At 41.4% G+C, this 18143-nt stretch overlaps 1 protein-coding gene across 1 annotated transcript in view; it reads right to left on the reverse strand.

The window, feature by feature from the left end:
- Positions 1 to 944: 944 nt before the first annotated feature.
- Bco2 (beta-carotene oxygenase 2) overlaps positions 945 to 18143 on the reverse strand; it is a 26947-nt gene continuing 9748 nt past the window's right edge. Inside the window, exons 3-12 of the mRNA XM_031344498.1 lie at positions 15308 to 15519; positions 14830 to 14945; positions 13839 to 13941; positions 10138 to 10266; positions 9179 to 9339; positions 7680 to 7847; positions 4663 to 4800; positions 3900 to 4082; positions 3010 to 3120; positions 945 to 1658 (exon numbers count right to left, since the gene is read on the reverse strand). Coding sequence (XP_031200358.1) covers positions 1545 to 1658; positions 3010 to 3120; positions 3900 to 4082; positions 4663 to 4800; positions 7680 to 7847; positions 9179 to 9339; positions 10138 to 10266; positions 13839 to 13941; positions 14830 to 14945; positions 15308 to 15519 — 1435 coding nt within the window. The 3' untranslated portion in view covers positions 945 to 1544. The remainder of the gene's footprint in view (positions 1659 to 3009; positions 3121 to 3899; positions 4083 to 4662; positions 4801 to 7679; positions 7848 to 9178; positions 9340 to 10137; positions 10267 to 13838; positions 13942 to 14829; positions 14946 to 15307; positions 15520 to 18143) is intronic.

Genomic DNA, 18143 nt, shown 5'->3' on the forward strand with positions numbered 1-18143 from the left:
CCATCTTGCCAACCCTTGTCTGTCTATTCTTTTAGCTAGAGGTGAGAATATTCAATAAATGTTAGATTATCCTCAAAATATTCTCCAGAGAAGGTGAGGTGGTTCAATGGGTAAACGCGCTCACTGCACAGCCCTGATGACAGAGGCTTTAATCCTAGCACTCTGCTGTGGAGATGGGAACTCGAGAAGGGAGAATTCCCAGGAGTTTCCAGGCAGAGGGAAAGGACCTACTGTAGAAAGTTGTCCTCTGGCCCCCTCCAGCACCCTTGTCTGCACCTGGACACACGCGCAATAAGAACAAATTATTTTTAAAACTTAATTTTGTATTATTTATTTATTTTGGATACAGGACCTCACTATGTAGAACAGGCTAGCCTGGCCTTAAACTCATAGAGATCTGCCTACCTCTGCATCAGGAGTCCTGGATTAAAAAAGGTGTGTGCCACCTTACCCGGCTCTGCAAAACCTTTAAATACTATACCAATGCTTGCCTGATGGTTTCAAGAAAGAGGTCAAAGACAATATAGACCCAGGACTGAAGGGATCACTCAGCAGTTGAGAGCATGCACACTGCTCTTACAGAGGACCTGAGCACCATGATTCCCAGCACCTGTATTGGTCTCCAGGGGTGATGGTACTCACATGCGCACACACAACTCCCCTCCACACACACATAGTCACACACAAAATACATAAATATTTTAAAATATGTATAAAGGGGCTGGAAAAAAGGCTCAGGCTTGTTTCTCTTACAGAGGTCCTGGGTTCAGTTCCCAGCACTTACACAGTGGCTCACAACCATCTGTAGCTCCAGGGCATCTGATGCTCCATTCTGACCTCCTCAGGCACCAGCCATACATGTGGTACACATACATATATGCAGGTAAAACATTCACACACATAAAATAGACCTTTTAAATGGTATTAAAAACACATGATCATAATTATCTCACAAGTTATATTTTAATAGAAATGTAAAACCATACATAGGGGGGTTATTAGTTATTTTTACCACCGCTGCAAAACCAAACCAAACTCAAACTGACAGAACAACTTAAGGTGGAAAGATTCCCTTGGCCATGGTCTGAGGGGATTCAGTCTACCATAGTAGAGAGGCATGGTGGAGTACCCCATCAGTGGCAAGGCTGGGAGCATGGGATGAAGACTGATCACATAGTAGTGGACCAGGAAGCAGAGAGAGGGCATAAGAGAACCAGGGGCCTCAAAGGCTGGTTCATGGTGCCTGTGAGGCATCACCCCTAAAAGTTTCCACAGCCTCCCAAAGTAGTGCCACAAGATGGGAACAAGCATTTAAAATATGAGCCTGTGGTGGTCAAGGTAGATGAGCCCACCAGGGTCAGGATCTAGGAGCCCATGGGAGTCAGGGTCTAGGAGCCCATGGGATTCGGGTCTATGAGTCCTTAGGAATCAGGGTCAGGGTCAGGTCCAAACTACAACAGCTTTTGCGTGAGATCCACCATTTTCTCTTTTCCTTAGAGTGCGCTCATCGAAGCCTTATCTTAGTCTTCCTTGCGCTTCTGCCATCAGATAGACACAAATGTGCCATGGAACCCATAAGGCATCCGCACGGGTACCTCTGCACGCCCCAGTTCCGTGAAGTTCTTGGCATCCAAGACAAGGAGGAAGTTGCTTTCACTCTAGAAAAAGAACACAACAGTGAAAGTTCCCTCTTCATTTGAAAATCCATCTCCACTGGCTGAGGGAGGAAGCATGTTTTCTTACTTATGTTCATATCTGTTCCTGGAACCTACTGCAAAGCCTCATCTGCAAACCCACTAAATGTTTGCCCAGTTGCTGAACTGGACCAAAACACCATGATTGAGGAAGTTCACACCCTAAGGCAAAGAAATAAGACTGTGACAATCCTCCTCATAAGACCGCTTTGAGTCTAACAATATTTTTACTCAGCTCTTTCAAGTCTTGTAAAATACGTGGAAGTTCTACTTCCCAAATTAGAAATGCCTGCATTTTGTGTTACTTAGAAGCTGGACAAAGATCAGCTTTGTAAGTCAGAGTGAGATTTGTGCAGGCCTAATTACTAGGGTGCTAAGCGCATGGAATAAGCCTCTAGCAGCCATTACTAATTGATCACAGCACTTTTTTTTAACTAAACCATTAAAGGGCGCAGAACCCCACACCCAGGTGCCACTAATAATTGATCAAAGCTTGCCTTGAGATGAACACTTTTGCTGTAAGATTGCCCAGATGAGTCAGTGACTGGCATTATTGAGATACTAGCTAGAACTTATGATATTGGCCTTCTTTTTAGGTCTGTTCACTAAAATTAGAAACACAGATAGTGGTATGAACATCAGGCCAGAAGCCGGATGATTTAAATACTGGCTTTAACACTATGAGATCAGATGCAAGTCACTTGCAACTTCTTAAAGTGACAAACTCCACATGTATCCCACAATTTTTTTAAAAGATTTATTTTATTTATTTTATGTATATGAGTACACTGTAGCTGTATAGATGGCGGTGAGCTATCATGTGTGTGGCTGCTGGAAATTGAACTCAGGACCTCTGCCGGCCCCTCACGCTCCGGCATAATTCACTGAAGCTGTCTTCAGACGCACCAGAAGAGGGCGTCAGATCTCATTACAGGTGGTTGCGAGCCACCATGTGGTTGCTGGGATCCGAACTCATGACCTTTGGAGGAGCAGTCAGTGCTTTTACCTGCTGAGCCGTCTCGCCAGCCCGTATCCCACAATTTTTAATAACTATTGTAATATATATGAAAGTAAGTTGTATATAACAAACTCCTATGAAGACATCATGTTGCTATGATTTTACAAATAGGTCTTTAAAATGTGATAAAGTATGGCTATTATTTTTAAAGTAGGGGATGTTACCCAGTAAAAAGGAGAAGAGGACAGAGAAGATGCTATAAGACATCAAAATAAATGATGGGCTGCATCACTACATATCACACTTTAATAAACTGGTGCGACACTTCTGTGACTAATGACAGGTAAATTAACATACCTGGTTGGGAGTGATCACCACAGAGAGAATAACCCCACAGTCTTCCTCATCAGCCCCTGGCACCGGAACAAAAACGGGCTCCGAGGGATAAAAGCCTTCCTCTCTCCAAACCTGTGAGTTTCCCCAACACACAAAACACCTGATGAAAGCTGGGAGAAACTGAGAAGCATTCTATAGCGTTTGTCATTAACAGAATAAAGTGGGCCATAACAGAATGTTCCCACAGTAAACACAAACCCAGGCTTACGGCATTGAATACAGGTAGGAGAAACCTCTGCTGCCTGTAGTTCACCATCTAAGACCATTCCTCTACCAGCCTGATATATAGGGGCCACTACAACCTTCACCCCATCATTTCTCCAAAAATGACATCAATTCTACCATTATTTCTCCAAGATTTGGCTTTCCTTCAGACTTCCCACAGGAAATCAACCCCTTGCTCAGATGATCTGTGATTCTCGAACTTATGAAAATAGCTGAGCTGTTGTAATATTAAAGAACTCAAAGAACCAGGCTGTAGAGGTGGCACAGTAGTAAGAACACAGTTGCTCTTCCAGAGGACCTGTGCTTGATTCCCAACACCCATATAGCAGCCTGGGACTTCCTGTAACCCCAGCTCCAGAGGGTCCAATGCCTTCTTCTAACCCCTGCAGGTTCCTGTACACATATGGTGCACATAATACCCTCAGGTACACACACACACATACACACACACACACACACACACACACACACACACACACACACATACATACACATACATAAACTTAATAGATATTAAAATTTTTGAAAAAAAATAATACATCTGCAGAACTACTTTAAACAAAACAGAAATTGATTCAAAGGGCAAAACAGGTCAGGAAAAAATGAGAGAGAAGAGATTTCCTTACCTTTAGTGTCTTGTTCACCACGTCAACCTTAATCAGAGAATCCCCCATCAAATGTCGAAAACCGCAGCCATAAAAGAAACTATACTTTTTGCCATTGAATTGGCCATAGTTGATCTGAGGAAATTCAATTCCCCCTTCCTCTTCCAGGTCCTCGTGGTGTAGATTTTCAGGAGAGCACCAGATCTAAGAGAGATCCCCAAAGGATATATAGAGTAGCTGCCTAATTCTCTTTATTTTCTTTCAATTCTCTTTCATTTCTTTAGCATACGGTGCGCTACTCTGTAAGTTGTGGCTGGATTTGAGAACTAAAGTTCTATGTCATTGTTCTTATTGTTCCCCTTTCTATGGTGAGTGTCCATGTAATGATGTTGCCTGGTGGTGTGACTAAGATCCCAAATCATACAGGAGGTAGAGGGCTTCCTTGTTCTGCTAAAGCAAGGCATAGCTGCACAGTGACATTCTCATGGGAAAAGCAGTGTCCCCAGTGACCAGTAGGGATGGTCGGGTCAATCTGAAAAGCTCTCACACTCCTCAACCACTGGCAAGCTGCAGAGATCTGACTCAAGACACAGGAAGTACAATCAACCATGGTGTCCATCCTACCCAGTTTCTGTGGCTCTTGTGCAAGCCACTTTCCAGGGCTTTACCCAAGCTCAGCCAAATGTTATGAAACCTGCAAGGCACCGAGCCTTTGGAGGGCAGCCAAAGAATAAGGTGAGGTCACTAAAATCCAACCTCAGTCTGATGTCCACCGGGAGCTTACCTCTCCATCACCCTGTTTCACAGCACTGGCTGAAGAATAGGACAGGGAGCTGAGGTTCTCTCCCTTGGGGGCATCCGCACCAACATCTAAGGGCAAGACAAATCTTCGAGGGAAAGACTTTGCCTTCGACTCATAGACCTATTCAGAACAGAGAAATAAACAGATGGGGGGAGGGTCATCCTTAGGATGATAAATAATAACTTAAATTCAATCACTACTAGGATTGTGCAAATAATTCCAATTCATACATTCAATAAATATTTATTGAATGCCTTCTGTAGGCTAAGTATTGTTTAGATACTATACATAAAATTTAGATTCTAGTGGTAGGATCCTAACTATAAAATTAAGTATTTATTAATTAGTATCAAATAAGCAAATGATTAAATGGCCAAAGGACTAGACGGTAGCAAAGAAGGTCCCCTTTTTCATGTTCACTGGTTCAGAAAAGAGCCAGCTTAGCAGACTAAGATTGCTCAAACCCCACACATTCTTGAGCAAGGCCAGTTTTCAAGACTAACCCTTAGCTGGCTCCTAGAGATAGACTTCTTCTTAGGCTGTTGTATCTGATAAGGGTAGGCGAGGCCTTGGATGACACAGTGAATCAGTAATGATAATGATACGATTTGAAAAGGATACCTGTATGCTAAGGATATAAATGGTTCAGTGCTTGCCTAGCTAGTACAAGGCCCAGAGCTTCAGTGAAAAAGAAAAAAGATTAACATGTACCTGCAGTTGGCTATGTAGGCCTGGATGCCTACATGCCTGATCCCCAGTAAGATTCTGAACAGCCAGGTCTTGAACTTGCCAGGAATATAACAGGTCATGACTAGTTCCTCACATGTGCAGAGGATTGATTGGCTCTTTAAAAATTAGCTTTTATCAACATTGTTTTCTTTTGTAAGACCTTAGCTAAACAAAACCAAACCAAACCAATGTTGATAAAAGGTTGGGTCAGGTGATGTGAATCAGAGAAGAAGATAAATAAATAAATAAATAAGAAGAAATCTGAATAAAATGCCTCCAATAGGTGTTTGGAGTCAAAGATGACCTAGAGAGATCATGAAAGACAATGAGGTGGAGGTTTAGGAGGGAAAGAAAAGCCACAGATAAGCAGATGTTACAGGCAACTCTTTCCCAAGGGCCCAACAAGAAGCTCAAAGCCATTAGTCATTTGAGAAATGTAAATCAAAACCACAACCACCACTCCACACCCATTGTGGTAGTTGTACTTTTAATAATTAAAAAAAAAAAAGAAAAAGTCTTGAGGCCAGCACAGTGGTTCAGTGGGTAAGGGCACTGCCTTGCAAGAATTCAGGCCTGAGTCTGGAATCCCAGAATCCATATAAAGCCAGGGTTAGATGTTTGCATACCACACCTATCATGCCCCAGCTTCTGCAGAGACAGATGAATTCCCAGGAATTGTGATCTTTTTGCTTCAGCCTCTAAAGTAGCTGAGATTACAGGCCTGTATCACTAAGACCAGTTTAAATTTGTTTTTTTTTTTTCTTTTAAGACAGGGTCTCACTATGTATCTTCAGCTGGCCTGGAACCTGCCAAGGGCTGGGATTAAAGGCATCTGTCATCATGCCATCATACCTAGTTTAAACACTTTTTAAAAGAAGGAATCAGTGTACTTCATTATACTAATAAAATAAGGGATAAAGGCCATGTGATACCCTCAATAGTGAGAAAAAATAAGAAGTCTTATATCTATTCCTGACCAATATTCTTAGTAATATAGAAATAAAAAGAAAACTCTCCTAATCTAACAAAATATATATTTAAAAAAAATCTAGGGCTGGATATATTGGCACATGGCCATAGCAATCCCAAAACTTGGAAGACAGAGGCAATAGGACCAGGGTTCAAGGCCAGTCTTAGCTATACAATGAGTCCAAGGCTAACCTGCACTTCATGAAACCTGTCTAAAGGAGACATCTATTGATAACTTATGTTTACATGCAATCTGCACACAAATGTCTGTGATAACTTTTGTCATAGTTAACTAGTTAACCACACAAGACATTATTGCTTAATAATAATAATAATAATAATAATAATAACAACAACAACAATAATAATAAACAACTATCAAGATCCAAAAGACATGAAGAAACCATAAATGCATACTACTAGGAAGGAAGGGAGGAAGGGAGGGAGAAAGGAAGGAGGGAAGGAAGAAGAAAGGAAGGAAGGAAGGAGGGAGAGAGGGAGTCAGTCTAAGCTGGGCACAGCTATAATCCCATCACTCAAGAGATCAAGGAGGAGGGCTGGAGAGATGGCTCAGAGGTTAAGAGCACTGACCGCTCTTCCAGAGGTGCTAAGTTCAATTCCCAGCAACCACATGGTGGCTCACAATCATCTGTAATGCGATCTGATGCCCTCTTCTGGTGTGTCTGAAGACACCCACAATGTACTTAATAAATAAAACAAAAAAAAATTAAAAGAAAGAGAGAGAGAGATTAAAGAAGGAAAATGCTGCATGTTCAAGGACAGTCTGGACTACAGAGTTTGTGAAACAGAACTAGAGAGACATCTGATTGACTATTTAACACAAAGCAAGCCCTAAGAACTATGCACTCTAATTGGTAATAATGGATCAGTACTAGCTCATCAACTATGGCAAATGTTTTACAGCACTGTAAGAAGTCAATATTGGGCTGCTGAGAATGTGGTTCAAAGGGTAAAAGGGTTTACTGCACAAGCCAGACAGCCTGAGTTCAATTCCCGGCTCACACACCCCACACACATATACATGCATACAATAACAATAGATAAGACAAAAATTTAAATAATGATGTTGGGGAAACTAGGGAAGAGAAGCACCTGGGGAAATGCTCCATGCTTCCTGCTTGTTTTGTTGTTGCTGCTGTTAAAACCTAAGTTTATACTGCTCTATAACGGTCCATTAATTAATATACAGCAAGCAACATCCTTAAAAATAAAACCTTAACACCTGGCATGGGGACCTTTAATCCCAGCACTTGGAAGGCAGAGGCGTTCAAGACGTTTACCTGATCAAGCCCTTCTCCGGCCTTCCTGAGATTCTGTAGTTGGTAAATGTCTAGGCTTCTCCCATCATCCTGGCAGCACAGATCGATCACAATACAGCCCTGGTCCTCAAAGGCATTGATTTGATGAAACGTTAAAAAGGGCGTGCTGTAGTACACTCCTGGGAGGAGCTGCAGGCCACACAGACATCGCAGGGACACACTCAGTCCTCCTTCCTTTCCCTTCCCCTCCCCTCCTTTCTGTCCCCTTTCAGAAATAAAGCTGCAAAGCTCAAGTTAGGAGGATATGCACCCCACTTACAAGCCATTGTCAGTGCAGATAAAGGAAGAAATATCAGAATACACATACCCCTACCACATGCCATGATCAGGGATATGCACCCCAGCCTGCATGCCGTGGTCAGGGATATGCACCCCAGCCTGCATGCCAAGATCAGGGATATGCACCCCAGCCTGCATGCCATGATCAGGGATATGCACCCCAGCCCGCATGCCAAGATCAGGGATATGCACCCCAGCCTGCATGCCAAGATCAGGGATATGCACCCGTCTGTGTGCGGTGGTCAGGGATATGCACCCTAGCCTGCATGCCATGATCAGGGATATGCACCCCAGCCTGTGTGCCAACGTCAGGGATATGCACCCCAGCCTGTGTGCCAACGTCAGGGATATGCACCCCTGTCTGCATGCCGTGGTCAGGGATACATATCCCACTTATATGCCATGGTCAGAAGGTATGAAGGAAGAAAAATCAGACTATAAACGCAAGCATACTCTGATTAAGCATTGCTTGCTTAAGTCATCTCACTTCACGTCAATCCGTGAACTGAGGCTGTTCGACACAAACCAATCTTGTTGTGACTAATTTTAAAACCCTCTTGAAATGCAGTCTAATGTTTTACAGGATAAATAGATCTTAGACTAATTACAAGATTAATAGAAAACACTGTTACTTATGATGCTTATTATAAATTAAGTAACTAATTGAAAAGTGCATTCATTATTCAAATAATTTTGTAATGAAATTGGAGTAAGTTAAATTTAGAAGTCTATCCCCTTAGAGATAAACATAGACAAATGCAATGATGCTAATACAATGGGAATAAGAAAAGATATCCAGCAGACGTTCGTGGACTTCAGTGGGTTATGGTACTGGCACACCAAGAAGTCCCAGAAGCAGGTATTTTAAGCCTTAAAGTGTGGTTGCAGAAGTGTTAGAAGGACTCTGCATAAACCACACCCCTCTGCATGATTACTCTCCCTGTGCTGAGAGAGCTTCCTGTGTCCTTCTAATTCAATCCATTGAAAAACAACCCCCATAGTTTCACCCCAACGTCCACTGTGCTAATTAATAAGCAGCCAGCCCCAAACAGCAGTAGAAAATAACACCCTTAATTAGAAACATCTTTAAAAATAGTGCCTAGAGAAGGTGAAAAATCAGCCCCATGGAAATTCAGCTCCGGGGGCAACATTTTTGTTATAAATATGTTCAGATACTCAGCCTGTCCAGTGTGTTTATCCACCACGTGAAACCGCGTTTTATATTGGGGCTCCCAGCTTATCCCATCAGCAAAGGGCTTTCCCCGGATTTTAGAAGTGATAATGTTCCACAGCTTCATCTTTAGAGGCTGTTCGACAAAGATTATGTAGTTTTTTGTCATTCCTAAAAGGTTTCAGGAAACAATAAATTGTCACTTGGCAAACTAGAGCGAGTTGAAAAGTAGCCGGAAGGGGACCCATCTGAATGACTGTGCGCATGTTACTGCCGACCCGAGCAGACACTAGCCAGCAATACCTTGCTCTTTCCCAGCTCAACTGGACATATTTCCTGTTTCTATATAGAAAAGAGAACTGCTAAGAACACTTGGGTTCTTAGATGCACATTTTTTTTCCATTTTAAATTATTTGGGTTTAAGAATAAGAGTAGGCAGCACAATATTAGTGTTATTTATGCTCAGTGTATTTATTCCCTAATCCTTTTCCTGTTCACACTGGGAATAAGGACCCAGGAATATTTTGGCTATTACAATTTATAATACATAAAGTAGATGTTCTGAATAAAGGCTAGAACATCTCAAAAGTTAACAAAACATTATTTTTAAAGGCTGAAACAATCCATGCAGAATATAACCCCCCACCATACACACACACACACACACACACACACATGAAATAGTCAAAATCTTTTCATGTGTGACTATTATTTTAGGACTTTAACATTGACTAAAACATTTCTAGTAACTACTTATATTAAGTAGCAGTGTCTCTTCAAGCCACCTGCAGGCTACCATATACGGAGTATATGACTAAATAGAATAACTTAACTGATAATAATGCAATCTGTGCCTCATTATCATAATACTCTTATAAATTATGAAGATGATACTTGTCAAAATGAATCTTCCTGACACAGCCACATTAAGGCAGAGCCCAGTGCGACTGCCCTCATCTATAGACTCACCAAAGCTATGGTAGTAGGAAGGCTTCATTTTCTCAGTGGAAGCAATAGAACACAGCACCTGCGCCCCGTGAACCGTCTCTCTGGGCTCTTTCTTATTTGGAGGAACACGAATAATGTTATAGCAAGAACCTGGCCAAGAGAAAATTCTTCCTTTACAATTTTTATTTACATTCTAGAATGAAGGATAACCCTTGCTCTTGCAAGGGCTCAATGTTTAGTGGGCATGCTGTAGTTATTGATGAGTTAACACATAGCTTGTGTTTATGTAGCTACTCAGTGAATAGATATTTAAATGGTACTGAATTATCTTCCTGGTATTATAATTTGCAGTGTAAGATATGATGAACTTGCATAACATGGAATTTCACAATCACCCTTGTTCTTGAGGAACAAAATAACCAGCATTTTTTTTCTTGGTTCATTTATTTTGTGGTCATTTACTGGTCACCAATCCAAACACTGATGTAAGTACTCTAAACACTATATCCCAAACTCGTGTTTAGAGCAGTACACAGAGCAGATAAAACCTATTCATCTCTAAAATTCAAATTCTAATAAAACATACAAGCAAAATATGCATCTGATGGCGATGTGAACTATAATGTAAAACAAGCTAGCTGGGGACTGGAGTGGCTGCATCTGGGCGGGCACTCCTGTTTACCATTACTAAGCATGTGATGGCAGTCAAGTAGACCTGAAGAAGGCGAGAAAGAAACTTGAGAGTATCTGGGGAAAATGTTATGCAGTGATGGCGTGAGGAGGCCATGCAGCGATGGTGTGAGGTAGCCATGGAGGGGTGATGTGAAGTTGCCATACAGTGATGGCATGAGAAGGCCATGCAGCGATGGTGTGAGGTAGCCATGAAGAGGTGATGTGAGGTGGCCACACAGTGATGGCGTGAGGAGGCCATGCAGTGATGGTGTGAGGTAGCCACGGAGGGATGATGTGAGGTGCTGGATTTTGAAGGTATTTTGAGGGCATTGCTGAGATGAATCTTTTGATTAACTGGATGAAGATAAAAGAGAGAAACATGAAGAATGACTCCAAATTGCCATTAGCAATTAGAAAAATAGAGTTGCCATCAACTGAAATGGGAAAGACTCATTTTGAGAGAGTTTAGCAGAAATGATCAAAGGTTTGGTTTTGTAATGCCAGTTGACATCCTGGTAAAAACACAGGATGAGTGAGCAATAGGTACAAAATACTGCAAATCTCAGGGTGGAGATATAGGCAGGTTTTGAGAGACAACTATGTACATAGGAAACATCATGTCTTGCAAAGTGACAGAGAGAACGGTGATAGATTGATGTGAAGAGCATATATTTGAAGGATTAAAAAATCACTGATAAAAAGTTCAAAGAATTCTTGCTAATTTGTAAAGAGGATCTTAAAATAACTGAAAAGGCTAAAACTTTGTTATTATTTGCACATTTATTTCTTAGTCCTCTCTCTACAGTTTTTAAAGTTCTTAAAAGTAGAAATAAATTGCAAGTATTTTAAAATTACAATCAGAATTATTATACTTCCCAGATGTATCCCAGACATTCATCATTCATGCTTACACCTACATACACATTGAGTTCCAGTTCAAAACCTTCTCACTGAACCAGATAATCAAATAAGAAAAGAGAAGCATGTCAAGCATTGGTTAGAATCCCAGAGTTGGCAATTGAATTACCCAATTCACTGAATGTAAACACTTAGTCACTGAATTATTCTAACTACAAGGCTCTGAAGGCATCTCGAAGGCATTATACTAGAGAATCACCTAATACACTGAGGAGCCTGAGGTATCCCTGCCTTGCTCAGCACTTGAATGTGATCTGCAGTCTCCAGGACTTTATATGAACCAAGAGCTGAGGTAGAGTAACAAGCCTGGCAGTCATGCTTGGTGCCTGGGTTTTTCAGTGAGATCCAGAGGCTTTGTGTACCAAGATCCTCTGGGGTCCACAGTAAAGATTCTCAGCCTCTTATCAGTTCTGCTAAACCAGAATTCCTACAGATGAATGGAGCCCAGTGATCCACCCTGACAGCAAGCATTCTAGATGATCCCTAGATGTATTAGGTTGAGACTGGGGATCTAGTGCCTTTTTTTAAATATGTAACTAAAAATGGCATTTTTCATAAAATAAATAAGTTTCAAAATAAACTGGTTAATAGAGTTAATAAGAAGTGGATTTTTTTTAATGATCAAACACTGATGGATGGAACAAAACAAACACAAACTCTACTGAGCCACTCTACCCAATTGAACTATTTTGCCAAGGAGGATCTCTGCTGTTTCCTGAAACAGTTTTCAAGAATCAATCCTCGGGGCTGGAGAGATGGCTCAGCGGTCAAGAGCACTGAGTGCTCTTCCAAAGGTTCTGAGTTCAAATCCCAGCAACGACATGGTGGCTCACAACCACCCATAATGAGATCTGACGCCCTCTTCTGGTGTGTCTGAAGACAGCTACAGTGTACTTACATATAGTAATAAATAAATCTTTTTAAAAAAAAAGAAAGAAAGAAAAGAATCCTCATCTGAAAGTAAAGAAAACAAGCTGGGTGAAGAGCATTAGGGACATCTTATCTGTACCTAAGTTAATAAAAACTAAAACTGTGGCATTCATATGTGTAGGTATAGATGTACAGAAGAGCAATCCGCAAAGCCAACTAACTACTCACCAAAGCTGTAACACAACCATAGCACAGGTTTCATTGACTGGAGACAACAGTCCGACTACTAGGCAAGATAGACAGTCCTAAATATCTAATACCCCCAGCCAACACACTCTTGTTCAAAAATACATGTTCTCAAATACAGAAACCCAAATTTGCCTTCCCTAAGAGAGTGGGTGTATAAGTTTCAAAGCCCTGAGCAAGTGGAGGAAGAAATAGTCACTGGGTGGAGACTGGATGTCAAATATATCAACAGAGCCTTCTGGACTTGGTGATGTAAAACTAATAAAATGGTCTAATAGAGTGACTCATGGCAAGCCTTTGTGTGTAAACTCAGGCCTGGTTTCAGGTCTAGCTTCAGAGACATGAAACCTGGCTCAAGCAAATGACTTAGACATCCTGGGAGTTCAGTGGCCTCATCTGTAAAGCAGGGGTGATACAGGGCTTTTGAAAGTGGGTGTGTATAGATCAAAGAAGAAAACACAGAGAAATCTGCTTATCCCTAGCCCATCTTAGGTACTGAATAAACATTAGCTGTAATTGTTAGCTACCGCAACGCTCGGCAGCAGATGGGTAGTAGTTTTGGGAGTGTGTAGATGATCGGCAAAAGTGATATGGTGTAGAGTTGTTGAATGCCATCCAGCTAGTGAGCTCGATTTAGTCTGTAGTTAGTTTCTCCTGTGTAACCTTCCCAATATATGTCTTTCCTGTAGCATTTTACATTTCTCGCTTCTACAATATAGTGTGTCTTTAACGTTCATATTCAAGAGATATGTGCTAAACATGCCTCCAATGTACACCCCAAATCATAATGGATGTAAGTTAACACTGAAAAAGTCATAGGAAATCAGTTCTGTTAGGCATAAGTACAAAAGGACCACAGAACACAGACTCAATGATAAACTGTATATTTTATCTCCAGTAATGCCTCTTTGGAGGCTGCTTTCTGATGCCTCCAAACTTCTACTTTAAATATAATGGAGCTTGGGGAAGCAGTTCACTCCTAGTTATATCTAAAAACACCTCCACCTTCACCTCACCTCTCGGTCCATAGGTGTTTCCCATATTGTATGCCGTTCCATCTGGGTCGTAGTGAGGGTGCGCAGTCGCCCCATTCACAGCAACGAATTTGCTCCAGTCCACCTGCATGTTTAAGACCACATGAGAATTGTAAATGATAACACACTAGATCTTTAAGAGCATAAAGCAGCATAGATCACAGAAGCATGCCGTCTATGTTGAAATATGATCTGAGAGACCTCCAAGAAATCTAAGTCATCTTTCCTACAAAGAAAAAGAAACAGATGAAAATCAAAACAATAAAAACCAGCAGTGCCGAGAGGGATGAGGGGGCGGGGGGCAGCAAAAAAAAAAAAAAAAAAAAAAAAAAAAAAAAAACAAAAAAACCCAGCAGTGCCACAACCACCACCACCAAAAAAAATATCTGTATGGATTTATCTAATATCACAGCAAAGTTAAAAATAAGCATAACAATTAAAATCAAAAATAAAATTAACATTTTACACTGAGGTGGTGGGGCAGGCATACCTGTCTGTAATCCTAGCACTTGGGAGACTGAGGCAGGAGGATCACAAGTTCAAAGCCAGCCTAAAGTACATGGTAAATTCCAAGGCAAGCTGAACTACAGATACTGTATCAAAAACAAAATTGTCCTTAAATGTTATTAATTAATGTTTCGAGGCAACATCGGTCTATACAACCTCTAGTCTGACAGTCTCTGTGCCTAGGAAGATTGTAAGCCTGTCAGAGCTAGTTTCCTTGCACCCGGTCCTTGTGAAGTTAAAACTAAGGTAGGTATTTGAGATTATCTTTAAAAAAAAAAAAAAAAAAAAAAAACCAACCCCACAACCCATTCCAGTCCTGGCAGAGGGTGCCAGTGACCTAAGTTAATGGATGCCTTTGTTTGATGGGGGTGAGCCTCTGACTCCTTCAGCTGTCTAGAGTCTACAAAGTACTCTGAATAGAAAGAAAAGTGGGGTCTATTTTATGCACTTTGGGCCTACACATTACCTTTTCTGTCCTTTCCAGCGTTTCAATGTCCACTTTATTCATAAAATTGGTCTCCGTGCTCATGTAGTAGTCACCCTTGTACTGTACAAAGTTGACGTTGGTGTTGTCAGTCATAGCTGAAACCAGGTAGCAGACAGAGAAAATTCCAGTGTCTATCCCCCTTCACATGAACACACACACACACAAACACACACACACACTGTGTATTTTTCAAGGGCTGGAGAAACATCTCAAAACTTAAGAGCACATATTGCTCTTCCAGAGATGGGAATTCAGTTCCTAGCATCCACCTACAGCAGCTCACAGCCATCTGTAACACCAGCTCCATGGGATTCAACGCCCTCTTCTGGCCTTCATGGACACCCATCACAGACACATAGACATAAATAAAAATATATTTTTTAAAATGTATATTTTTTCAAGACTTCTGTTTGTATAAATACTGATCTAAAGAACAGTCACTTTAAGGGCTGCTTACTGGGTGGCACAAATCTTGACATGAAACGTTCAAAGATGCTCCTGCACGGGTCAGGAAGGGCCAGTGTGCCAAATTCTGAGATCACAATTCTATCTCCAGCACTGTTGGCCTTGTACGTATCACTCTGTAGAAACTTGCTCTTGTATGTCACTGTGCCCCTCTCCATTCTGAACTGGTGAAGTAAAGCCATTCCATCAAACCAATGATTGTATCTGCAAATGGAAGAAAAGAATAGAAGTTCACTTATGAGTAAGGAAAGATGGGTCAAAATGAGTGGAGGAATATTTCTGCTATCCAAATATAAAGATGGTAGAAGCAAGTGTCCCCAGAGCTACCCACACTCTCAGAGAACTTGAAATCACGGGATGACAGTGTTCTCAGTTCCCTGGGCTGCAACAGGAAGAGCAACTTGCAACCTCCTAACCCTTACCCTATGACCGTTAACGCCTTTCAAAACTCTACCAACAGAGTCTCTGATGCTGTTGCCTGTCATTGGATCCCCTTCCCCTACCTGAACTGTCTTGTGGGGCCTCAGTGGGAAAGGATGTGCTTAGTTCTGCTGGGACTAGATGCCCCAGGGGTGGGGTGGTCTCAGAGTAGGGCTTCCTCTTCTCTGAGGAGAAGGGGAGGGGGTAATAGAGGGAGGGACTTGTAAGCATGGTACTGGAAGGAGAGGGGAAGGGCTGTAATTGGAATGAATGGTATATTTTTTAGAAAAATGAATTAAAAAAGAAAAAGAAAAAAAAAACTCACTTCCCAATGGGCTGAAGTAAAGCCCTACAGTGATAAGCCCTAAGATAATTCTGCTCTTTTCCCTGTGGCTAAGAGGACAGATAAGGTTTGACATTTCTTAAATCAGAACAAGTTCCTAAAAGGAAACATTCATCCTCATCTCTTAAATGCATTAAATTTTCTGTTCACTATAGATTTTTTCTGTTTTCTTCTTTGCATAATCATTCTGCCTTTATGATTATACTAGAAATTGCCTAGTAAAGTGATGGAGCATGGTTAGCAAGATGGTAAAGGTGCTTGCCACCAAGCGGTGATCTCAGTTCAATGCCCAGAACCCACTGGATAAAAGGAGAGAACAGATTTCTGCATGTTGTCCTCTGACCTCCACATGTATGCCATGACAGAGGTGAAAATAAAAAGTAAAGCATGGAACATCAAAAAATCTGTAAGCAATAAAATAAAATAATAAAAATTGTAGCCTTGTTTGGGGAGAAAAAAAATGTTACCACAGCTAGTGTATTGATACATACCTATGATCTCAACACCTGAGAAGTGGATGCAGGAGGACTGCAAATCTGAGGCACCCTGAGCTAAGACCCTGTCTCAAAAGCTTGATGTCAGCATGTGCAAGGAAGGCCAACATTGTCAGAAAAGACAATGGTTCCTGAAGTTAGGGCTGGTCTCTGTTCACCCAGACTCCAGTCAACATTACTCACAAGAGCCAAAAGACAGAAGCAGCTAGACGTATCTACTAATGACTAAAACTAAACAAACTGAGGAGGTTCATGCATATTGCCCCAAAACATGCCACATCAGCACATTCCTCTGAGTCTGAAACACTTGAAGGTCAGCAGCTGCAAGGTGAGCAAGGTGACCTTCCATTTTCTTTCCAAAAGTGAGATGTAAAACTCCCTCCTGAGGCAGGCTTTTGTGGAGCACGCCTTTGATCCCAGCATTTGGGAGGCAAGGGAAGGCAAATCTCTGTGAGTTCAAGGACAGCTTGGTCAACAAAGACAGTTGAAGGACAGCCAGGACTACAAAGAGAAACCCTGTCTAATTTCTTGTAAATAGCTTGTTGGAATTTTTACTAATATACTGTATTTATAAGAAACAGTAAATGCGGCTTTAAAATGCTGTACTGTTCAAGAACAAGAGATGTTTTGGGTTTTTTTCATCTGTCGAAACATGTCTTTTTGTCTCTACGCACAGTAGCTCTAAGCCTGCCATCACAGCACTTAAGTGGCTGAGAGTTAAGACCAGGCTTCATCCTACTCTAACTCTACCCTGACTCATATTGTCATTGGGTGAATTATGAATTGTGGAAATCCATGTCTTAGCATAGTGGGCTCATGACACTGAGACAGGAGGTTTGTCTTCAAGGCTGGTTCAGGCTACATAGCAAGACCACGTCTCCAGCAAACAAAAACAAGTCCCTTTCCTAAATATAGTTAATCCTGTCACCTTGAATTTTACCGTTGTGTTTGGTTTTATTGTTTCTTTTGGTTTCTTGGGTTTGCTAACCTACCATCAAGGCGGGCTTGCTGCTTTCTTTAGGTGTGGCTCCTAAGTCAACCCCTTCATCCTAACGGCAGTACTTACCCTGGCCACTGACTTACTGAATAGCAGCAGAAACCCTGAGCATCTACCCTGGGTATAAAAACACTTGTAGCAGTTCCCAACTTAGCCTTACTATTTTAACATAAAGATACAGGCATAGAGAGAGAGATAAGATATTATATATTCACATGCCTATGAAATCATGTTAGGAAACTATCTGTTAAGTCCATTTTCCTGTAACATTTTAGAGAAACAAATGGTGAATTTCAACAAAAAGATGTCCCAGCACATATGAAGATAATTCTAAAATTATTTTTCCTGAGACCAATTAATAATATGGTGTAGACATATTTTCTAATAATGAGCCAGCTTTGCTTTCTTGGATTTAATTCTACCTGATCTTTGTGAATTTTACTTGTAATGTGATGTTAGATTCTGTTTCTTAAAAAATAATTCATCAGGAGCAGACCTTGGGTACAAGTTCCGCAGCCAGTCCCACAACACCCAGAGGAAGCTCCACTCCCAGGCACTCTAACATGCCCAGGAT

This window comes from Mastomys coucha, unplaced genomic scaffold, assembly GCF_008632895.1.
Source record: "Mastomys coucha isolate ucsf_1 unplaced genomic scaffold, UCSF_Mcou_1 pScaffold23, whole genome shotgun sequence".
Taxonomy (NCBI): domain Eukaryota; kingdom Metazoa; phylum Chordata; class Mammalia; order Rodentia; family Muridae; genus Mastomys; species Mastomys coucha.